This window comes from Varroa destructor, unplaced genomic scaffold (genome assembly GCF_002443255.2).
Source record: "Varroa destructor unplaced genomic scaffold, Vdes_3.0 BEIS01000001.1, whole genome shotgun sequence".
Lineage (NCBI taxonomy): Eukaryota > Metazoa > Arthropoda > Arachnida > Mesostigmata > Varroidae > Varroa > Varroa destructor.
The window spans coordinates 32,040,176-32,065,434 of NW_019211454.1; the positions used below are offsets into that span (position 1 = coordinate 32,040,176).

The window sequence follows — 25,259 nt, forward strand, 5'->3', positions numbered from 1 at the left end:
TGCTTGGCCAAGTCGGACCAAGTTAAGTAGACACCGTCGCTTGATCACTGCTGGCTGCAGGTACCTTGTCGATGCTCTGTCACCATCATCCGCGTGAATACGCACGTCCATGATGGCAACGCGACTGCCGATTGTGACAAGGTCTAGTCGCCCCATTGACCAACACGAGATGCCGGTTAAGATAACGCAGTTGCCACTGACGCCGCAGCTGTTGCTGCTATTATTGCTAGTATTGATGCGGTCAACAGACAACAACAAATTACAACGACAACAAGTGGTGCTGGTTGTGCCGTCCCACCGAACAGCTACAAACGGCGGGATAAAAAGAGGATCTGAAATATAAGATAGGCATATTAAAAAGTATGTAACACAATATTGCTAAGCAGAATTGCTTCGTGTTTTGCTTAAGAAGTCGAGCCGTTCGTAGCCACCAACGAAATGCGATAGCGGCAGGTGGTGCCGGTCATCGAGCGATTGGTTCGAAATCAGGAAGTATAGAAAACAGTTCCGTGTTTCAAAAGGCGTAAAATTATCACAATCGAAGAGGACTATATCCAGTCGCCATGAGCGCGAATACTGCGCTAAATATATCGCCATTTAGTACTATGCAACTATTAAATATTAGGCAGTGCAATCGCTTATAACTGGCTCGTATTCACTGTGCGCCATATTAATAACACAACTAGACAAAACGAGAAAAAAATCATGTGATATTTTTCGTTTCACCCTACCCCATCCCATATTAACCTTCACCCCTTATACTTGTTGTAAAAGAGGGAGCCTCTTTCACGAGCCCTAAATAGCCGACCACGTAAAGATTACGGGGTTACGTCGCACGCATCGTTTCCAGACGGCGCAGCTTAATGTGACGGCACACTGTGCAGCAAGCTGCTGCAAGAAACTAATAAAGCCGAGAACTAATGTTTGTGATATTAAATTTCTCTTGCAATATCTCGCTTTCGTGGCTTGATTTTCGTCGTTCATCGCGGTAGTTCGATTTTAAACCAATTCGATTAGTTACATCCATCCATCCGTCCGTCCGAGATACACAGGGAGGCTGAGAGTGCTGCGAAGAGAGATCGCCACGGATTCAACAGTTGATGGGACTACTGCCGCTTCTGTATGGGATTTTTTTCTGCGCCTATGCGCGCGTCGGCTTGCCCACCTGACATAAAGAAGAAAAGCAGAAGAACAAGACGTGGAGATGAGCGAACGGACAGATAGACGGCCGTCTAACTGCCATTAATCAGGCTGCAAGCCGAAGCCAGGCAGCGTCATAGTGAGCCCGTTATCAGCAGCAGCAGCAGCAGCGGCAAGGTGGCGTCAGATAGCCAGCAAGTGATGGCGTTCAGACGAACCAATCTTGTTCCAGTCTAGGCGCCGCTTTGTTAGTTCTCGTCATAGGCACAGCTAACGGCAGCGGCGGATCGCTGCCGCAACCGTTGCTAGACTAAAGTGAGTGAGCAGCGCTGCCAACGAGCGTAGTCGAGTAGTGAAGCCCTGCTCAAGCCGAACTGCTTGGCTACTGCTGTGGATTCTCTCGTTCATTGCCGCTGCTGTTCCGACTGCTGGCGTTCGTAGACAAGGAGGAATGACGACTCGCGATGGCAGCGCGGGATGGGATCAGGATGGATGCCTTGCCGTTGATGAACGTTCGACGTCACTGAGTAAGCAGCCGACCGGCAACTAACCAACAAACTGGCAACCCATCGGTCTGCGCATTAGCTACAGCGGCAATTGCTAAAACGGCCGCCATCGGCAACAACAACTTCAGCCGGCTATCTACATACAACTATTTCTAATACAACTGCTACTATATCAGAGTACTAGCATGTGGAAGGAGGCTGATGGCTGCGGTTGCCGATGGTGCATTCGCTATTTCCAAGTGCCAAACAACGATAAGCGAGGGAGACGCAAAACGCTAATCGTAGATAGACAGGCGCCAACTACGCGTACGTACTCACAACGCAGATTGAACAAAACCCCGGGGGGGGGGGGGGGGACGAGAGATGAACGTCGGCGTGCATGAAGACATCGGCATTATCATGTGTCGCAGATTTTGCAGTGAAGTAGTACGCCGAGTGAAGTAAATTGCAGGATGGATTCGTTTGTTAAAGACGAAACTTAAAAGAAAGACTTATTAACGAATACATGTTATATTCTTTACACTCGTTTATGCATACACTGTGCTATGTCTCGCAGGGCACATGCATACAGAATAAGGAACAACAGAAGCATCATTACAAAGCGCAGACGTAATGCTTGACAAGTCGTGGAAAACTTCCACTGAGATACTAGGCGGACTCAGGTAAGCTAGTCCTATTCGATAGAGGTCTCACGTTGCTTAGTCGTGCCTATCGAAGGGCGAAAAAGTCGTCAGGCAAACAAATGATGGACGCGACTCGCTCTATAGTTTACTTTTGCGAATGTTAAGAGCGAAATGTAAGATCGTGGCCTTGTCTATAGCAAAAACGGTTTCAAGTCCATCGCGATTACTTCTAGGTCGTCTGGTTGACTACTTAGCGTCGCTTGACCGCCGCGTGCTCGTTCGGTCGGCTGAAAACAACCAGAGATAGGTCCAGCGTGGCGGTAGTTGTGGCCACGAGCAGCAGCAGCAGCAGCATCGACATCCGCTGTGTACGTACGCTCTTTGCCAACTATCAACTGTTTCGCTTATCAGGTCCAAGGAAACGTTGCTGGTCGACAACTGTCCACAACGGCTTGTGGCGGCGATAGCTGGAATCAGCGCCGTACGCCTGGTAGAGCAGATGCCACAACTCTTACCACGCGCTTCGATGTTTTCATTGCGGTAACGGTACAAGTCGGTGGCTTTTTCTTATCAAAATGGATACAAAACAGGACAAAAAGAGCGGACGCGAGGCAGTGTTGCTAACTGAGACATCTGTGTTTGTGTGTGTTTTGCTGGACGAGAAGAATCTAAATACGACCTCCGTTGACGCGATTTGCCTCTGTCACTCCTGCTTTGTTGTGCAGCTTTCTTTCTTTATGTGTAATATGCGAACGTGCGTATCTGTACATTTGAGTATGCGGTTTATGACGCAACGTACTACTGTGGCGCCACCAGTACTCAGCAGTGGTTCGACTCGCGGAGAACGTTCGACCACTGGTACGTTTGCTGCTGCTGAGGCTTGCTTTTCTCGACAGCGTTCGGTGGCGTGCCTATGAGCTTAACACGACCGCCAATTTGTTCATGTTGGGGTCCTCTTTCGGTATCTCGTTGCTGCTGACAAAGTGTAAAAATAGGCCAACGTAACGTGGCATACGCAAATGATTGGCTGTTTTGAACGTCAAGTGCGTGGGAACATGTTGTGCGACTAAGACAGCAAACAGGAACCGTGAGACCAAACGTCCTACAGTGGTGGCAGACACCGAGACAATTCACTTTGGTCCGTACAAGCTTAGTTCTGAAAGTCATCCATCCACTGCATATCATCACGCAGGAATACGAGTGAGTGGAGCAAGGGCGAATCGAGGTTGAGGAACCACTAGCATCAGGGCACTCTATAACAAAGCGCTAGTTGCGCTACTGCTACGACGCCAAAGAGGCCGTAGTCACGTTGAGAGATTGAAGAATGCGAAAGAACCTCGTCGGAAAAGAGTCGACTGGACAAGCAACCGACAATTAATCACTGCTGGACCAGACTAAGGTGCAGCAATGGGCAATGTCGAGAGAGCGACGAATCCGTACGAACACCATGAACGCGGCCCGATGATGCCCTCAAGCAGTTAGTCGCCAGAAGTAACCACCAGCATTATCAGCGTCTTCCCGCAATCTCGAGCGGTCGCTCGGTCGGATCGGCTTCCGATGAGCGTAGCGGTTAGCTGGCCAACTACTCAGCGCCTAAGTGTCTGTAGGCACCACGCTGAAGGCAGTGGTAGCCTGAACAACGGCCACTAAAAGTCGCTGATTCGACCAGCAGACACATCCAATAAGTACCTCGGCTGCCTCCGCTAATGCCGGATCCATTTGGCCGGACGCAAACGCACACATCAAGCCTTTGACGGTTTTCCTCTCCGCATCGTTCCTGCCGCTGCTGCATTTAGGTATCGCGGTAGGTCCCATCGTATCGTATCGTAACGCGACAGTGGAGTCTCTTGAACAATTAGCCCGGGACGAATACGTGGAGCGACAGCAGCGAAAGAAAAACTAAAGGTTGCAAAAATACCGCAACTGTGTTATTTATTGATTGGCAGCGCGCTTTCCGATTGCATAGATTGCGTCCGAATCAGCTCCCTTTTGCTATTCGTATAATAAACTAAAACACTTTATAGAGAGCCGTTATCTGCTTTTGTACATAGGTAAGAACGTGTACGTTTTTTGATATATTATAAATAAACTTTTTTTCCATAGAAATTTCAGTTGTTTTGGCGATGCAAGTCTTGCTCGAAAACATATGACTTTCATACCTAAACCCATATCGAATAGGACATCAAACGAAGGATAGTATTTTCTCCCGGATAAGGTAGCGGTTTCATACCACAATGGAGTCAGTTCTTTAATAATAATGATATTCTAAAAGTATTTTAAAACAGTAAATTATTTCTGTGATCTTTTCCTGAAAGATTCTGATAGCGTGCTTTGTCACAAAGACGTAATATAGTTCCCTTTCTAGTGTAATCATCGAGTGTTTTCTGTCGAAGGGGTTTCAGTGACGGAACCATATGCGTTGAGCTTCTGCCAACTGTTCATGTGGGGTACATTTCGCGAAAGGTGGATTCGAGTGCCGATTTCTATTTAGATAAGGATATATCTAACGAGTATTGCGGATAAAAATCTTGCGACAAATTTAGGAACTATGGTAGACACTATATTTGATGTCGCCCTTGTTCTGTTCGTAGAAGCATACAGAGGAGTTAGGTAACGTGCCGAAGTGTTAATTCGCTTCTGCCTTAACGAGAACAGTTGATTATTGAAATTCGTTGGCGATTAGTATACAAGCAATGATAGCATCAATGTGTACAGCGTTAAGTGTGTACCAGACCGACGAAATTAATTGGTCGCGCCGCGTTTCTTGCGGAAAATATTTCTTGTTGTTGGAACTGCAACACAGAGGAATTTACTTTCGCTTTTGTCAATGGGTGTGTAGGAGTTCGTCGGTCTATGGCTGAGTGTTTGTTTACGTGCGTGTGAGTCTCTGCCCTGTTTTCGACTCATCGCTGTCCACTCTGCTCTCACGTGAGAGGGGTAACGGGGGGCGGCGGTAGCAGCGGCGATGACGGCCACGACGATGGTTTGCACCCGGCAACCCATCATGCGATACAGTGTGCTTATTCGCGAAATGTCTGGACGGACGCTGCTGACGTATCTGTCAGTTTTACCTATGTCGTTTTTGTTATCTATTGTTCATTTCTAGCAGCAGTCGGATAGTATCGTGCTTGCCGTTGTCACCATCTCGTTTCGGTAGTTGTTTGTACGGAGGATGACCTTTGCACACACATATACACCGATAGCTTGTATTAGTTACTGGCGTTATAAAGTTTAATGGTTGAGCTATTGAGCAGTCCGTAGAAACTAATCAACGACGATTGCTTTGGGCGATGCCATGGCAGGCGGCCAGAATCTTCCTCCCAAGATTCCCGCAGCGGAAATCACAGCAGGAGCAGCAAGAACAAATAGTACGTACGCTGCCAATGTTATATTGAGAAGGGGTGGCTCAACGATTTCCAGCACGACAACGTTGCTGCGTTGTTTCACCTCGTCGTAAACAAAAAAAAAAAATTAAACAAATATCGGTACAATTAAGTGACCATTGATGACGGAACAAGCGCGGAGAAACACTCGTGGAGGAATGCTATTTAGAATGTAAGAACGACATGAAAAAGCCGTTATTACCATTGTTATTGTTACTATCCGTTTACAACTTGGTGATGCTTCGTTTCCAATTCAGAAAGTAAAAGCGAATTCTCGACAACAACAACCTTGGTTACGTTTGTTTACGTTGGCTACCGTCGCTTTAATTGTTATCGTTATTGAGTTATTGTTACTTCTGCTGCTGGTGCTATTCAGGCTATTGTTACCGCTATTACTTCTGCTATTGTTGTTTATAATGAAAGCGTTCATTTTGACGTTAGAAAAGATCAGAGCGCTCTGCGATTTTCTCATCCAGTCCCCATGCCGTTGGATCTGTAGGCCTTTCTCTGTTTTCTGTTTCTGTTTTCCCTTCTCCGTTCGGCATCAACGCGATTACTGTTACAACGATTCCTCTACTCACTAATATAATAATATTATTACAACGACCACTACTTTAATTATAATTATTAGCTGCTATCGTCGGAGTCGTGCCTCTCCGACGGGTGCCCTTGCCGTGGTGGCGGCGGGGGCCGCCACCGCTATTGCCGGACTAAGCCACGGCGGCAATCGTGTTGCCTCATCGTTTGTTGTTATCATCATCATCGTTGTCGTTGCTGTTTGATACTTTGTCGAATCGTCTGCCATCATTCCTCCAAACAGCCAACGGCATTCAGCTCGTCTGGCTTTTCCGTTGTCTGCCTTCTGTCTGGCGCTACTTACTACACCTTCGCTGTCTCTCGTTCTGATTCTTCCTTCTTATCTTTTGCTACTATCAATGGTGATTATGATGTTGATTTGACCATCCACTCATTACTTATACTTAGTAGTGGCAGTTCACTTTAGCGTTTGTTTCTCTGTCGTTTGTAGTTGGTTCCGTACGACGAAAGGCAAAGCGTTCATATGCAGGAAAGCTCATTTTGACACTTTTTTTTTTTTCGCTCTATGCCTACCTAGAAATGGACGCGTCAAGTGAGTGCTTAGAACTCGTTAATAATGACGGCTGGTTAAAATTATTGCTGTTATTATGTTGATGAAGATGGCGACGGCAATCACTTCCAAGACCAGTCGTTAATGCTTGATCGGTGTGTATAACTGTACACTTTTTCCATTTGCTTCCTTTTCGTTATGTACAATGACAACGACAGCATCAGTAAATGGAAACGCCTTCGCAAGGATGGGGTAGTGATATTGAAAGCGGGATGCCACCCCTTCATCCTCGCCGTTAGCACTTTCGCCATATAAAGAAAAAACAGAAATAACAAAAATACCAGGCAGCGTTACGTCATCATATCTCAGGACGCTACGCTCAGTCGCTTGACACTAAGTGGCTATTATTGCATCAGATCCTTTTCAGATCTTGTTATTTAAAGCTCCTTTGTAAAAAATGGCTTCAGTCTGTATAGTGAGCCCTTTTTAGTTACGGCTGCTTGTTCCAAGGATGACGATCAACGTTTGGGCCAGTTAAAAACTTTTTACATTGTATGCGCACACGAGTACATTGTTTTCCCTAATACGTAAGAACAGCAAACTGCAATTATTGCGGTTTACTTGGACAGTGCAAATTTTAATTGTCTGGCTTAAATTAAATATGCTGGAAACTGTGTTATAGTTTATAACATTTATATAAGAATGCCTCAATTAGCACATGTATTTTATTAATAAAAAAAAACATGTGTAACCAGGTAGGCAAACGTGATGAACGGTAAAACCAGATCGGAAAATAGGTCGCTGTGAGTAGTAACCTTCATTAGAAGCTCCTTACGGAACAAGCTTTTACTTCTTCTAGAGAGGATGTATGTGTGTATGTATGTATGTAGTATCTCCATGTTTGTCCAAAAAAAAGAAATCAGACGACCTCTTTCCCTTTTAAACTCCAGCTGTTTTTCCTACCTCTCTTCGTGCAATCGTATATCATTCAGCCATCGTTTGCCATACACTTTTCGCTGGCGTTTGTTGTGTTGTCTTAGACAAGTCGTCATCTTAAAAAAAAAGCAACATCGATGCACAACAGTAGACACTGGAACATCTACGTCATCTTACCATCGAAGCACTGTCTGCACGGCGCACATACGCTAATATCTAGCACACCCGTGTTTGTTGTTGTTTGTTGCTGTTGTTGTTGTTGTTGTTGTTGTTGCCACTGCCGCCAGCAAAAGCAATATGGTGGCAGTGCAACAGCAGACGACGCAATCGCTTTTGACTCGTATCCTTCCTTGGCTGCTTGATATGTTTCACCAATCTCACTGCTGCTATGGTCATTTTATGTTTTTGCTGCTGTTGTTGTTGTTGATGATGATGATAATAGTGGCTGTGACGATTCGTCCACTGTCGACACTGATGGAAACTTCGGTAGCGAATGACCCCTGTCACAGCTGGCACTAACGGTTCAATCAGCCTGTCAAACACTGATGAAGCCGCTGACGAAAATATTGGTCCCAACAACGACGGCGATACGGGAGCTTACTGAGTTGAGTGGCGTCGTCTAACATTATTAGCAATGCCGCAAAAGAAAGGTCACCAGGTACCCAACTATGACAGAGTCTTAAAATGGCGCGTTTAGAGAGACGAATGTTAGATCTAAGAAGAGAGAAAGCGGAATAACAATGCTGCGAGTCTTGTCGGAGCTGACCCGCGTCTGCTATTGGCTGGTTTCATGTTCGCAAGAGACTTTTACGTCCCATCTCTCAGTCCCATGCCTAGATATACCATCTACCTCCCCCCCCCCGCCCCTCCCACCAGTGTCTGCCTTAGGAGTATAATGATAGGCCGTGCTATCTATACCTACACTTACCGGAGCAGACATCATAATACAGAGGTGGCTTGAAAAAATTGGCCGCTATCGCGCCTGATGAGAAAAAGCCGCTTACCACACGACGGGATAGGGTCAACTCGTCGATTCCATGCTAACAGTTGTCAAAACAACAACAGGGGAAACTGCGACCCCGGTACTGTAGCTGCAGCTGACATTACTGAATGCTGCTGAATATTGAAGACTATGCAAAAAAAACGTTGTTGAAAAAGAAGTATGAATCGACGGGTAAACTTCATTCCAGTTCATTCGATGTCAGTTGAGACCATTACCGCAATAGCATCATCATTCTAGTTCGTAGGCGCTGTCGTTGCCCGTTGTGAAAGATATCTTCAAAAGGCCCCGTCGAAAACTGAGTGCTGAGCGCCGATACTGAAAAGTGAGGGACTTTGATACGAGAGCTAATCAGCACCGCCACTTGCTCTGTTGTGACTCGTTCACCGAGTTCAGTGAACAAGCGATACTGCGTCAGCTACTGCGTGGACGCTCAGACGGCGACGGCCGAACTGGCCGGCCCGCCGGCCGGCCGGCCGACTAGCTGATTCTATTTCTTCGTCATCGTGTTCTGCAGCTAGTGATGCCGCCGCCGTCGCCGCCGCCGCTACTCTTCACTTTTCGGCGTCGAAGATCATCGTCAAAGACTGCCTTTTGCGTCTGATCATAATGACGATGAACTAAGAAACTGAGCTATTCGGCAACTGTTCTCAGCAAAGTCGCCGTGACCAGTCACGCTCAGCCTATTGTGTGTACAACGCGGCCATCTCCGCTTCGACCTGCAGCATCGCGTTCTGCTTGTGTGCCGATCACTGCGCGGATCTATGTATGATCTTTTTTGTCTTTTTGCTTTTTAAAACCTGCATAGGAAAATACAGCTACTTTTGCACGGGTCATATTGACAAAAATTTGCGTTCGACCCACACGAATTACGGTTGATGACTTCGGTGTTCGCGAACCTATTTTATATGATAACTGTGATGATGACTGAGTACCCGATGACGAGCTTTTGCAGAAATCTACATACGCTATGGGAGGCTGAACCGTGGAGTAGTTTCAATCATTCATTCAGTTGCCTGGTAGTTTGCGCACGATCAGCTCTTCTAAGGTATTATACCCATTGAAATATTGCTGCGTTTCCCCTTGATTGCTTTTCCTTTTGGAGTTCATCAGTCGATCATCGGTCGGCTTAAAACCGCCGGGCGTTCGTCATAGATGGTGTACTATATTATAATATATGCTATAAACACTGAAATATGCTCAAGTTAGAGTCATTGATCTGATTGAAGGCATCATCACTAAACAAAGGTAGCACAGTCCCTAACGTGCAGTGCTCAATACATATCGAAGTGGTATCTATTTATTCAAATAAAAATGTACGTAGAAGAATAATATATACTAAATTCTGATGATTTATCTTCCTCTGCAGTTCCTCTCTAATGATTAGTGTCCGCTGACTGTCTATTTTAGAAGCTACGATAGGAAACCTACAGCTATGTATAGTATGAAACACAAGATAACAGAATGCATACACTATGTAATAGGAAAATAGTGAGACAAGCAATGTATAGTCTATAAAAGAAAAAAACTAGGAAGTCCGTCATTTAATAAAGCAAGCCAGACCATCAATGGCTTCTTGGACGACGGGGCTTTTTCCACAAGTGTTTTAATCGCGTTTTTTCATCTATCCGAACGAAAGACCATGTGTTCAGATATTTGCCTGTGCGGTTATCTGACCAAGAAGACGATTAAGTTACTTAGTGTTTCATTGGAATATGGCTTTTCTCACAGATATCGTACATGACAGTCTTATCATAAAGTGTTATGTTCGAAGGCTTTGAAAAACGCTAGTTAAATTAGTTGATTACCGAAGTACGAGGGTGGAACAAAGTTCTATCATGCTCAGGATTTTGTTCCTTATCCAGATAGCTCGTGCGCCTCATTGGCGGGACTTGAAGCAGCGACTCCTAGTCTCTTGAAATATGCTGATGGTGATTGTCACCTATCCTTGGGGAAAACACTTCTAGCACACTGAAGCGAGGTGCATGTAGTTACTGCGAGCTGTGAGCACAGTGGCTAGGAGTTAATGTGATTGATCAAAGTTATTGTGCAGCTAATTAAAGAAAAAGATATGTCCTTCAGGATATAACCGGCTGAACTTTCGGTTTCTTTCTTTCCATTTACATACTGATCATAGATCGACGGCTCAAGCCATAAAGCATTATCGATCAGCTGGATAAATTAAAATGAGATCAGCCATTATTTTATGCACCAACTGCAATTTAAATTTAGTTCCTTTGTGTGCAGACAAAAGTTCTACAACTTAATCGTGTTATCACTTGAATTAAATCCACTTTGCTTCCATTATTTCTTCTGGTAGAATTAATTAGGTGGGAACCTGTGTTGACCGCACCTGTCAATTCTAGACACATTTGCTAAGATAACACAAATTTCTGCTTAACAAAAGTTCTATCATATGGATATCTTAAAGGAAGCGCGGACTCTCGTTGAAATAAACAGAATGATGACATCCCAAATCGAATCTATGACCGCGAATAGGACGAAATCGGTCGTAGCCCATTTCTTTGCGTGCATTTCAATGGGTCGAGTACTCTGAGTCATCTGCAGCCATCGTTCTTTCGAATATCATTTATCTTGTGTTGTCTCAAGTCTCAGTTACTGAATAAACGCATATCCAACGATGCAATATTTCTATATGTGTGTGTGAGTAACCGGTACACTATTAGTGACAGATTATCGGTTTGAGTATCCATATCTCGATGTGTGAATAGCTAATAGTTCGGGGTAAGCGCCTGCCCTCCCGAAGTGCTACTGCGTGCGGAGCACATCCGTTAGATATCCATTGGGAATCACAGCCCTTGGGCATCCACTAGACATCGAATATGAAAAAAAACAGAAGTTTATTCGGAGTAACAGATGAACGATTGTTTATTTGTTTAGTTACCATTGAATCTAACGCTGGCATATAACGCCAACTGTTTGTCTCTTCCTAACAGACAAAATTTCTCGTGTGCTTTGTAAGCATAAGAAATTCAAAAGATCATCTTTGCCAAAATTTATGGCGTACAGTCAACAACAGCGATCTGTTGACGCTTGTTAGTTATTGACATTAAATAAATAGGAGATCAAGTTCTTGCACGAAATTTCAGTTGTACTAATGAGGTCAAACGCTGAATGTCCTTTCTCAAATTTGTACACTTTAGTTTCCTCGTTAGTAAACAGAACATGTGCGCATATGTACTTACCTGGTCGTTTGTTTGTGGACCAGCCTGCGTTTTATAGATTTTGTTGTTACGTAAGCGTATCCTAATACTCATGGATCTGTCAGTATTGGACTCCTAGTAGGTTATCCTGCCTTAGTTTTTCCGCAGGCCACTGGGACGGAACTGCAATGAATTGTCTTTCCTGTTTTCCAGCGCCGCTTGTTTTTCTTCTTTGTTTATCTGTTTTTGCCATGATCAATGTCATCATCATCGGTGACGGCAACAACGTTAACACCGTCATCGTCAACAGTATCACCACCAGCAGCTTGATCGTACAATCTCTCTTAACATGGGTCATGTTTGTTGTCGTTATGGATGATGATGATGTTGTTGTTGTTAGCCGCAGTGATGATAGTAATGTTTTAAGCACTCGCCATTCTGCGCGTGTCTGCAATTGTAGCCCATGTTGACGGCCACAGTGATGGCGGCGCTGCTGATGATGCTGATAGTATACCATTACATAAGCGTTACCAGCGATGGCGACTACGATGACGATGTTCGTGTTAAAACCGTCGCCGCCACTGCAGCAGCGCCACTGCCACCCATCTGCGTAACGTGATGATCGTCAGTATAATTATTATCAGCAACACGGGACCATCACTGTGTCAAATAAATAATGCCGGCATAAATAACAACAACAACAGAAAATATGACTCATGCTGCCGCTGCCGGTGCCGCTACTCATCATCTACAGTCTGGCAATAGCGAGATCGGTTGTGGTAGCGGTAGTAGCAATAGCTACTGCTATTACGAATGATACCGCCAATTCTGCTATTTTTCGTATTAGAATAAATGTGTTATGAAACGTGTTTAAATAGTTATCATCAACCGCGGCCGTACGGTATGTTGGGTTTCTTGCGACGTGCGATCTCGCCCTGGCGCCAGTCGTCAACTCCACACAATTTTCGTTTTTTTCTCTTAGTTTTTTTGGATCACTCGTTATGAAGCCGGTTTTTTTTCAGAGTTTTCTAGGAGCTTGTTAAACTCGACTTTTTAAGGTTGGACTTATCTCAGTTTTCCATATTCCTGTTTTCCTGTTCCTTCACCGCCCACTCGATAAATAGGCTCTGTGCTTTCCGTGTTCTAGTAAACCATTTGTGAATTGGTCCAATCCCATGAGCCCGAAATGTGCCGTCAACGTTGCCAATCTGGCCGTCAGTGGATAAATGGATCGTTCTGCAGCTATCGGCCAAAAAACTCCGTTCTACTGTACAATGTAAATTTTTTTCATTATATGGATATTCATATGAAATGCTCTGGGTGGGGAGTCCAGTGTACAGTGGTATAGACGGGCGTATGGAAAGAATAGGAGCATTACCAGTCGCGACTTTTACAATAACATGGGTTTTAGTTTGATGCCACCGCCTGCTCCTCCTCCGACGAGGAAGACTACGGCAAAGAAAGCTATCGCAAACGTGTGTCGGCTAATGGGGCTGCCTGTTGCGCTGATAAAGGCGATAACCAGCGTCTCTATATTAGCCATGTCGGTCGGCCATCGCGACAAAGTCGACGATGGACCCTCCGTCATTCCCAATGGGGACAGGACAGACGCTTTGCCGATGGAGGCGGCCGATGTCTTACAACGATTGGCCGCTCTGAAAACACTACAGCGGAACTGACGGTTCTTTTCGCTGTAGTAGTTGTAAGCGTGCTGGTCGTGTGGCGGCCATAGTAGCCAGCAACCGACATATTGATTTAGCGGTGCGTTCGTTCTGCGTCGATTTTTCGTTTCTTGCTGACCAAATGCCTAAATAAAGTATCACGCTATCAAGCTGATAGGACCAACGACCAACTAATATGACGCTTCTCCTCGTCTTTATTTACCTTCGTTCTCTGCATCCATTTTGTCGACTTCATTGTTCTTTCGTGATGTGAATTTTTTTGTCGTCCTGGTGTCCTACTTTCGTTGCTCCTGCCGCTCCTTCCGACGAATATGCGCGAAAACCGATCTCCCAGGGCTCACGGACGAGGTGGATATAAGTTCCGCTTGTCCTTCGCGTCGTTGTACATCCGATCGAACTTCCAAAGTGCTTGGTCCTGCCGCCGCTGCAATGGGAAAGTGGAAGCAATGGGTGGCGCACAAATGGTTAAGGCGTACGGGGTAGCAGTAGTAGGATCAGAGGCCGGTGGAATCGGATTCAGCTGTATCATATAGAATGTTAGCCTGCCTATGGCAGTTTGATCAAGTCAGTTGGTACTCAGCGGCTGACCGACCGTCAGCGGAAGCAACACTGGCTGCTGGTTCTAGTACTCCGACCACTTAACGAGCTAACAGTAAATACCAACAGATCGACGGGCCTGAGCGACTATGAGTAAGCGTCACTTAACCTGCGTGCTGACCGTCAGAGGGGCGCCGACTAAGTAGACCGGTTGACGCGATTCAGGCGCTATACGCAGCTCACGCCACTACTGCTAAACTAAGCTGAGTTAAAGTCTGGCCAACGTACGTGGTCGCCGTCTTCATGCTACTGCTGTTGTAACTGTACCAAATCGGCAGATGAGTCGTCGTTTGCGTCTGCGAAAGTCCGGTTTAGAGCAAAGAGTAGAGCTTATCTGCTCTGCATCGGTAAACGAACAACTGACTATTATGGACGAGTCGTTCTCAGAGACGCACAAGCAAGCCGATGACGATGATAAACGAGGCTTAGAATAGGAGTAACGGCAGAGTTACCACCTCCGTCAGCCTCAGTTTGGCCAGATACAATTCAACTAGCCACGCAGGGTATGATCGTGGTGGAACAATGATGAATTGAGCCTCAGATGGCAATGATGGTGACAACGTTTCAATTGAATAGCGTTCGAGGTAGCGACGGTGTAGGTGCTGATGACCGGCTGCGAGTGAGACGCCTTCGACTTGAGCGAGCCGTCTTGCTAATATCGCTCTGGATAATCCTGGTATCGTTATTACCTGTTGGTGTTTCAGCTGTTGCTGTCAGATACCTCTGCCGTACTCTAATTTCTGCTCATTATTGATCGGCTACGTAGGCAAGCAAGCGTGGCGACGCTACATCGGTGCTGATGCCCAGTGGCCGGTGAGTGGTAACCTTCTTGATATGTGATGATTTCATATGAGGATTCTCCAAAGAAAGAAAAAATCTATAGTTATAAATTGGAGCTGATTATATGATTTTGCTATATATGACTCAATAAAAGCAGTAGCGAAAGCGACAGTCTTGTAGTAAATGATAATAAACACGATAAAAATTAACACCTAATATGGTTCTCTCGTTCTTCAGCGCCACTATCATTATACATAATATCTCATATATACCACGTCATTTTTTCTCACTCGAAGTATTCACTATAGGCACGATACGTTAGTAACTCGTTTTCAGTTTTCTTCACATCTCACGTGACCTACGTAGCGCTGCTTTAACTCGACGCTTTAATTACTTCACTTGAGGAGTTATTCTTTCTGCTTCATCTCATCTTCTTTTTGCTTAGAGTAATAGTAATAATGGCACCGGTAGAAGATTTTACCACTAACTAATTACTAGCGGATAGCTGGCTGCTAATTTTTCTTGCTGCTTCACGCGCAAGGCGGGACGCTTGTCTGTCTTCCGAGCGAAACGCTACATCATATGAGGACCGGTCAGTCTGTATGTGTGTCTTAGCGCGTTTGTACTCAGCTCTCTCAGTGCGTGCTTATCTCTTATCAGATTTTCAAGCCTTCGGTATATTGTTTGCTGCACTACGTGTTTTCTCTTTCCATATATATGTCCTTTCGTAATCGGTAGGGTTAAGAGTTCCCCTAGAGTCGGAGTTAGGATACATTTAGTAGCACCAGCAGAAGTGGCATCACCGGTAGCGTTACTTGATCGCTTGCTTGGAGTCCTGCAATTCCTCCGGCTTTTCCTTCCCTAATGCTGCTGCCGCTGCCATATTTCTTGCCACCGTTTCTAGTCGCATCGGAGCATGCAGCGGCAGTGGCCGCATCCTCGGCAGATAACTTTTGCGGCACCACTATCGCGACGCTCGGTGTGCTACCGCCGTCAGCCGCTTTGGCCGGTAAATTGTGTTGACTAGTTTAATTGTGGCACTCAGTCGCGCTATGCCCATCTCCTTCTTCTTGTCTGTAGCTGCCGCTGTTGTTGTTCATACCTCCTTCGTGATTTGTAGTGGCAGCAGGCCAACACGCTGGTTTTGTTAGCCGACGCTGCTTACTTGGCGCCGCTGGCTGGAAGAGAAATGTTAAGACCTCCACACGCATCGCGTTGCACACATCGTCGCGTTGCTGTGATCCATCCATTCCTCCGTCCATCGGTAGCCCGGCCCAGTTCAGCCCAACCACCCGTCCGCCCCATTTGTCTGACGTCTTCTAGCACAACAGCGGCGGCGCGCTGGCGCCGGCGCAAACACAACCATCGTCGTCGCCACGACGAAGATTACTGCCGCCTCCGTCACCTGCCCCTGTTGCGGCCACCATCACTATACTACATACATAGATATATAAATAGGTAAGTGTAGTTAGGTGTCGAAACGACATCATTAACTATGCGCACCGCTGTCTATATATATATATATATATATATATATATATATATATGTATATATATATATATATGTATATATATAGCAGCTCTACAAGGTCCTGATACTTCTACCGCCACGGTTGCCTATTTTCGCGCGGGCAGGCCGACAGGTAACGTTGGACAATCGGATGAACGGTTGCTTTCACGACGATAGATGTGCAGCGCAGTGAAAAGCAGGATGGTCGCAGCGACGACAGAAGCGGGAAGACCGCACGGGCTAGATCTAGTTAGCCCTGGTTAGCTATAGTCCCGCGGCGTCGAAACGTTGACTGTGGTACTAACACCAAGAGCAACAGCGGCAGCAACAGCGAACGCTGTAGAAGCGGCCAGGCTTCTTTCTACCCAAACCAACTATGCTAGAGCGATTATACATAGTGGAGCTGTTGCAAGTCTGCCTATCCTATCCGTCCTTTTCTCACCGGTTCAGGACCCAGTCGCGGAAGTCCATCACTAGCGCAGATCAACATCAACAACCAACAGTCGAGAACGACGGTCGCAATGACAGTTGTTAGGCCGCATCGGAAAGAGATGCTGACGTTGTCGTCGTTGCCTCTTCAGTCTAGCCGCCACCACCCCCACAGCTACGGCTGGTGCCGCGCGCGCTGCCCAGACTGGCCGGTGGCCTGATCACCATGCGCGTAACGCGATGGCAACGGCGATCACTGTGGTGATGACATTAAGCACACGATAAAGGAAAACTCCCCGTTAAAAAATGCGGCTTTTAGCCACTATATACAGGTCGCTGCATCCGGTAAATGTATGGTAGATAGTACTAGAAACGTCAACGTCTGGCAGTAGCGTTAACCTACCACCGATAGACACAATACATTATAGGACTATATTCGACAGCTAACACTAGTAATTCAATTTATTTAGTACTAATAATGGTAATGAGTAAATGCATTTTATCGGACTGCTACTGATTGTATGTTTGACGAGGTGTGCGACAAGTGCCCTGCCCCTCTTTACAATTTAGTACAGCCATAGCTAACTGTGTACATAAGTTGACTGGTAAGCATATACTAAATCTACCGGTGCCGAACGCCCTTTTATTGGCCAACGAGTATCTATTTGCTTAAAGCTTCAGTATGTTTCATTATAGCGCAAAATGTCGGAATTCTTCGATCAGTTTACATCAGCCCTGTGACGCGTTCTTTTTTATCCATGAACTCTGCCCATCCTGGTACCCCGTCACTTGTAAAAAAACAGTGTATTATTATTGTATTTGCATGCACGATACATGTCAGTAACTTAAAAAAGGAGCAGGTCAGACTCGTTCCTGATATTGCGCATGTGGCGAGCGACTCCATTTGTCTATCTAGAAGTGATAAAACTATGATTTTTACTACTCATTTGGTATGGTGATTATGTAAACGACATAGCCTCTTTACTATGTCGCTTGCTAAACCGTGCAGTTCTGCAGTTCTTCTCTCCGAAATCCGCTTGGAAAATTCACTAAATGAATGATTCATTCGACCTGCTCTGAGTGTCTCCTCGTTTTTGCTAGTACATTCTGTGGTGCCTCTACTAGACACGAACAGTAGAATAACCTAAGTTGCCCTGGTCAGAAGGCCTAAGTGGTAAAGTGGCAAAAATATTAAACGCACCTATGGCTTCATTAGTGCCTTTCCCATTAGCGTGCTACATAGACGACCAAGCTGAACTATATTTTTTCTAGCTTATTTTCATTGTCTTGCCATCATCACAGTATCGGTTTTATACATACAGCATTTACTTCCCTGCTGAAAAAGCGTCTGAGCGAACGAGAGGAAAAAGCAAACGCGACGCTTGACAATTAACGGTTAGAAAAAGTGAAAGGTCCCACGACGTGCGCGAGAGACGATTTTCTGCCCTCTTGCCTTACTAAAGTATCGTTGCTGCTTTTTGTGGCATCGTATTGCTTCTCCAGCCAGCCAGTCTGCCAACCAGCTTGTCGTGCTAGTAATGTAACGCGCTGACGTGAGTCCATGCATTTATGTAAGACATCTTTGGGTTACTGCGTTCGTGCTGATGCCGTTGTTAAATTTCGTCCCGATATTCGTTCCTGTGTTCGCTCGGCCGTTCTTTGGCCTGCTCGCTCGCTCATCCGCGCGAGCGCACGTCTCTGTGTATGTTGTGAGCGGCCATGATGTATTAGTACATATTTGAGCATCAATGGTCGTTTACACTGCGGGGTTTCTATGTGTTTGGTCAACATTCTTTGGCGGTGGTCCATTTGTCGATTTGCGCGTTCACCCATCCGTCTACGTAAATAGATACAAATAAATAAATAATAATCGTCGAAGCCATAAACGACGTCATGCACAAGTACACACAGAAGTAGCTGAAACACTTAGCTATAAGGACGGCAGCATCGACCACAGTGGCGTCCTTAATGAAATCGAAGAGGCCGTAGACAAGGGCGGTGCGACGAGACATCTACGTAAAACAGCAATAGCGGACGTTGTTGCAGGTAGACACAGACACGCGCTTGCGCACAGAAACGTACATATCTGGCTTAGGATCGCGATTGTGTTCCGCAGCACATGCTACTGACAATCAATAATATTATTGTTTTTCGGCTATCTGGAAACAAAGCGACGACTTGGACGCCTAGTATTCGTTAGGTTAGGGTCATAGGATCGACGGGTACGCACGCTCGAGCGGCTAAATAAATCCCTTCTGTGACCGATCTAATTTCCAACGATAAGCTCATCAGCTTTCATTGAAGATGTTTATCGACCGCCACTGATGAACGCTGAGGCTGCAATTAGGCGATTATTGCACCGTGAAAGTACCATGCAACAATTCTACCGTTGTTCGCGCGCCATATGTGGGGGTGTATGGATATATCCTCTTAACGTTCGTCTCGCATAGTATGCTCGTTTTTCAAAATGTATATCCGACAGGACAGCTCGAAGTTTTAGCTTAACTTTGTTTTGAGTGAAATATTTACGATCACCGACACGACTGTTGTTGTAATTGGCCATGTAGAAGTTCGCAAAACATTCCCTGCGTCACTTACTCTTATTATTAAACCGCGCTATCTATTATCAGACAGATAAGCTGCCACTAACCTGAACAGTAGCTAATTAGCTATCTGCTACTGCTGAACTTTGCTGGGGTCGCGGCCAGTCGAGGTGGCTACCTTGGGTAGGCCGATTGCTGTCGCTGTTTTACCCCCAGCCGTTATCACCGCAACCGCCGACACCGCAGCCCCAATCACTTTGCCCTTTCGTCCATATCTACTGCCTGTGTCGACTACTGTCTGTCCAAGCGGGCATACTTAGATTTTTCTGCTACTGCGGCCGTCGACAACAAGCTAGCTTTATGCCAGCTATTAGTTTGTTATAATACACACGATAGGTAGTCTAGTGATGATGATACTCGGATAGTGACGACTATCCGTGCTGGCCATTGCTGTCGACGAAGAGGGCAACCGAAAGGCCGCATTTACCGTGGTTATATCCACACCAGCTGTAAAGGGTTGTTCAGCATTTAGTAACATTAGATACAAATAGGACGGATAGGAACGGGACAGGCCGGAACAACGTTTGTCAATAAGAACTGTTTCCTGTCAATTTTGTTGACGCTGATTCATTAGAACGGTGGTCTGTCAGCAACGGTTGCATAGTGATCTGATCAACGAGCGGGAGCAGGGAGGACTGCGTAAGTCGACAACGACTGACTGTTGCGACGTCTGATGAACGCGAAGGGCCACCAAAAGCGAAAGTCTACGGCTTCAACAGCTGCTGCCCGCGGTAATGTTGCTGTTGATAATGGCGGTAGCGACGGCGGTAAAGGAACGTGATTGCGCCGAGAAAGGTATCAAAATGGCGGTTAAAAGTACTTGTCGAAACAGTTGCGTTGGGAAGACGGGGGATGCTGGCTCGACGGTAACACTGCGAAACGCACGTCACTTGGGGTGCTACCGCTCCTAGTTGTTGTTGTATTAGTGCTGGTTGTGCCGAGCGTACGCTGCCTTTAAGTTACTGTTCGAACCATAGTGCTCTGTGAGGCCTAAATGTTAGATACCTTGGGAACTAGCGGCGGTATCGACTTATGAACGCGCTGCTTGATTGTTGTTTATTCGCTTTATTGCCTATGCGCATCTTGATTTTTTGTCCCTTAGTTCGTGTGTCTATCCACTCGACCAACCAACTTAGAAATGATGTAGATTATTCTGCTTTTTTTTAACACTATATATATATATATATATATGATATAATTTATCGTTATATGGTATAATTTGGAAGCAATTTTTAATACCTCTGCGTCATTACCGCTCCCTTCCGCTGCCGTTTTCCATGAAAGATGTATATATATGCTGAAATATGTCGTACTTCGTTTCGCGCTTGTCGGTCATGCTGACGATAATAATGATAAGTAAATCTGCCGTATCGTCCTCGCAAGTAACTTTCAATTGTTTTGTAGTGAACTACGCGGTTCAGCATCGCCTGGTGAGAATAGCACCATTTTTAACTCACTCACGCAGTCAATCTGATGGCCGTCGCATCGCCATCATCGGTCACTGATGATTATGTACAGCGCTGGCGATCTTGGTCGCCGTTTAACCAGCAGGCTACACCGCTAAGTTCGCACGGCATTAGGATACGATTTGATCACACCGCCGTCAGTGGGTAAACTGCTACATCACTGTAATGCTGCCAGTGCTTGAGCCAAAAACGCTGACGCGGTCGAAGCTGCTGCTGCTGCTGCTGTTGTTGTTGTTGACGTTTTTTTAACATTGTCGTAAAGCCTAGAATGGAATATCAAATGGAACGCCGCTCCGTTGGGACTATTGGGAGGAAATGGATGGTCGTCTAATGCGGTCTACGAAATAGCAGTTGTACTAGCAAAAGGACTATGACGCTATCAGCAGCTAGAAATGTTGATGGCAAATCCACGCCCGGCTACGCCATCGCCTCTGATTCCACTGGTCTTCAGATACTCGAGATTCTCAGTGTCGATGTCAATGTGTGCCGCATGCGAACTTTTTGCTGCTGCTGCTGCTGCTGCTGCCAGAAGGTAGCGCTTCTGGACACTCGGAATACGAGCGATTCTGGCGCTAGTGCCATTGTTAGAGTTCCTGATACATCAAGAAACAGGCATTCGACCAATACTCAGTGCATAGCAGCCACAGCAGAACCACAGCGCAGGTAAATGTCAAAAACACCATCAGGCGAACGGCGGCCGAGGTGACGGCGGGCGGGGGGATGCAGGTGGTGATACTGTTGTTGACTATGGGGTCGGTCATTCGATCGTCTGCCGCCCCGTCGGCACGAACGGTCGCTAGCACCTGCCTGCTTCGAAGACAGGTTTCTGTGCACGCATCACAGCGAGGCGATGCAACGGCCTGTGACAATACATTACCATCATGATGCGAATCCGCCGCTCGTGGGGCGCACTAAGATCGACTTGCTGTGCTGGCTCTCTAGGACAGCGCTAGATGGCCGTGGCAATAAACGCTGCTGCTACTGACACTGATGCTCATCTGAAGTGCTTCAAGACTTGAAACTGGTTGGACCGCTACGTGCTCCGTATCGAACTAAACTATAATAGTCTATGTGGACGGTTTTTTTTGAGACGTCGTTGTCTCCGCGAACGTCGCTCACGATAAATACCAACATTGTAACGACTAAACACTGAGTATTTATTGATGGAGACCGTTGAACTATCGCCATCGGTCTTAGATCGAGGGGGAGAGGTTGCTCGTTGGCAACACGACTAGAAAAATGAGAGGAAAGAAAAACCGATGATGATGATGATAGAGAAAAAAGGGGTAGAAGAAAAGGCCCAAGAGAGAAGAATCAGAAAACGACGTCCTTTTCCAGGCTTCTTTTTCGACTATCCCAGCTAGGCAGAGGGTTGCAATTGGTATTGAAATTTTAGATGGACTGGAACCGGGTGAAAAGGGTGAAGGTTTCCGAGCGCAACGGTAGAAAACCGAAGAAGGAAAGAAAGATATGGTGAAACGAAGGAGCATTTAAACGAAAATACAGCCCTTCAAAGCATCGAAACGAAAAACTGAACGACCGCTGTCAGTGAATACCGCCGTCAGTGTTTGGTAAATGGCACTAAAGACGAAAGAGCTGGGTTAAGCTGCTGCGGCCGCTGACAACAGTAATATAACAACAGTTTTGTTATCATCGCCGTAATCGACCAAATCGAGAACAGCGACGTCAGAGGTAGGCAGGCAGGCAGTCGTGCTCGCTAAAATAGACCGATTTGGTGCTCAACAGAATGTCCCCATCAGGCAGAGTACTATAATACTTATGCGAACGTCACTGACTGTTTCGTTCGGAAAGCGAAGTCGGCCACTCGCTTAGCTGACCTGGAGCTTAAGTTATAGTGTCATGACCAGGCGGCTACGGCAGCCTCGCACTACGTCTTTTGCTTCGGTCCTAATCTTTTGTCAGTACCTCAACTCATGCCAAATACCGAGAATGAGCGAGGCGAGTACACTAAGTAAACGGTCGAAGACTGTTCGAGATGCGCGGACGTTACATAGCCGCAGAAAAAAGGAGAAGGCCAGAATCCTCCGCTCTGGCGCATTCATGCTGTTGGTGCAGTTGATGGTAGATTCCTTTGTCGCGCGGATATCGGTAGAAGCCGCTTACACCTCTACGACATTTTTTCTCGGATATGACGGTGTAGCACAGTGCTCCTTTGACGCTGGCTTGCTCGGGTAGTATGCCGATCGCCGGTCTCAACTAGTATCGCTGCGGACGCTCACGCCGCAGCTGCCGCTGCCAACAACGACAATGACACGCAACGCAATCTGCTGCCGCGATAAATTTTCGTGAATACACCATTAACGGGGCGGCCAGGCCATGTCAGTGTCGGTAAAAGTGTATCTAATCCTCGTTAGGACATGCGTCAGAATGTGGTATACTTCGGCTATGCCTTCGCGGCCGAACTGCAGGACGTAAGATGATGATGACGACGATGAAACAGAATCCACCCTCTGAACTGTGATACACTGAAAAATATTAAACTGAAATTATTTTCAGGTCAGTGATCACACGGCGTTTGAGATCGTGGCATAATAGCAACAGTTGAAAAACAAATATATAACGTCGGAAGATTTACCACATCAGCAGTTATATTACAACTCCCACTACCGTATAATATGTTATAATAATACATTATACTGGATGACGATGAACTGGGTCTGCAATCGCTAAAACAATGCAACAACCTTCATGTATGTCAGTTCATATTCATTCACTATACAATCGTATAATAGTTTATCTAATATATTGGCGTATATAAACGATCGGTTTTGGGCCGTCAGTTCTTTCGGGATTTTGTTAGGACAGTTCCTCTTCTATTAGGACGAGATGCGGCGACTAACTGCGGCCACATTCCAACATCCGGGCGGCGGGAGGTTCCATAGGGCTGAGCCGTCTTGTACCGTGCTATTTGATTCTTCCCTCTAGACAGCCGGTAACGCGGTGCATACGATGCGAGTACTGCTGTTGATATTTTCGGCCGGCAAGTCGGCAAGCCAGGTTATCAAGCAAGTAAACTACACATATATAGAGAAAACTATCGAACCATGGCCAGTTTAGTCCGATCATAGATGGACTAGTACGCGCTACTGGGGTTATGCCACGACCATGGCTCCGGTCCCCGTCACTATCGTCTCCTATAACATATCCAATGGCTTCGCCGTGCTTTGTTGATTTTCTCTCTCTCGCGCCCTCTGTCTGATTATCAAAATGCATATATAGCAGGAAATCGGCTGTACGCATGATTGGGTAGCCCTTTGGCTTGGCGGCAAGCCAGTTACCTTTCTAGCCGGCGTTTCAATGCAGTTACCGCTGCCGCCGCTGTTCCTCGCGGCCGTGTCAGTTGACGCTAGCTGTCGTTGTTTTCTCAACCTCGACTGCAGCGATCACACGACATGACTCTTCCCTCATTCGGGGTCACGGCGACACTTTTAAGCATGGACCAACAAGCATGGGTCGTCGTCGTTGTGGTTCCAGCCGTGCAGACGGCCCTGCCGTCTGCAGTTAACAGCAGGCAACACCAGCGTCTCAGTTTCACGGCGAGGAGCTGTAACCCGTTGCCTCCTTATCTTCTTATCGGCGCGTTATCGCCTATGGGCTGCCGCGCCATGCCCTCCAGATAATCACTCAGAAAAAGAAAGACGATTGTATACGACGTAGCGCCGACGACAACAGCAAAACGTCCGTACCGCTGATGTCGTTGTTGTCGACCCCTCCGCAAAGCCAGTACAAGATGGCGTCGGGGTAGAGCATCGAGGCATGCCGCTACTGCTATGTTGGTAAGACCAGCTCATACATCGCCTTTCCAATGCCGGCCGAAAGTCACTTCACCCCCTCCCCGCCCCGCTGCTGTCACCGCCGCCGCGGAAGTCGCTTGTTTCGCCGTTGCATGAAGACGAAAGCATCCGCACCGGTAGCAGCGCCAGTGTTGAGGTCTGGCTCTACCCCATTAGTAGCCAGTCAACCGCCAGACCATAGTAGCCAAGGGGGTTCGTAGTCGCGGTGACAGCTATGAAAGCCCGTTGTACAGTTAAGCAGTGCAGCCCCAGTATATGGCGTTGAAATCTGACAGCTGTGCGTCTTTGCGGCGGGCTTTGGGAGTCTGAAAAAGCTAGAGATGTATTGAGCAATGATCACCGGCTAAAATGTGACGACGGGTTTCGTCTGCTGCTGCTGCTGGCGATTGTCTTCCCGTTTCACGCTTCAGTTCGCTTTGTTGCTGATGATCATTACGCTAGTCTGTGATCTCTATCTAATATTCAAACAATGTAGTCACTATCTATTGAACGGTAGACTTGTGACGTTGTCTGGCGATCCTCTCTTATTCTATTACAT

General features: G+C 46.4%; 1 protein-coding gene across 3 annotated transcripts in view; it reads left to right on the forward strand.

The window, feature by feature from the left end:
- The window catches only part of LOC111243765 (uncharacterized), a 59,522-nt gene that overhangs the window by 13,594 nt on the left and 20,669 nt on the right, over positions 1–25,259 (forward strand). Inside the window, exon 1 of one of the 3 annotated variants that reach the window (XM_022789865.2) lies at positions 18,511–20,235. The exons of 1 other annotated variant lie outside the window; for it this stretch is intronic. In XM_022789865.2, coding sequence (XP_022645600.2) covers positions 20,175–20,235 — 61 coding nt within the window. In that variant the 5' untranslated portion in view covers positions 18,511–20,174. Of the gene's footprint in view, positions 1–18,510; positions 20,236–25,259 lie in introns of those variants that run through there. One more of the 3 variants, XR_015321623.1, reaches the window with a different exon arrangement.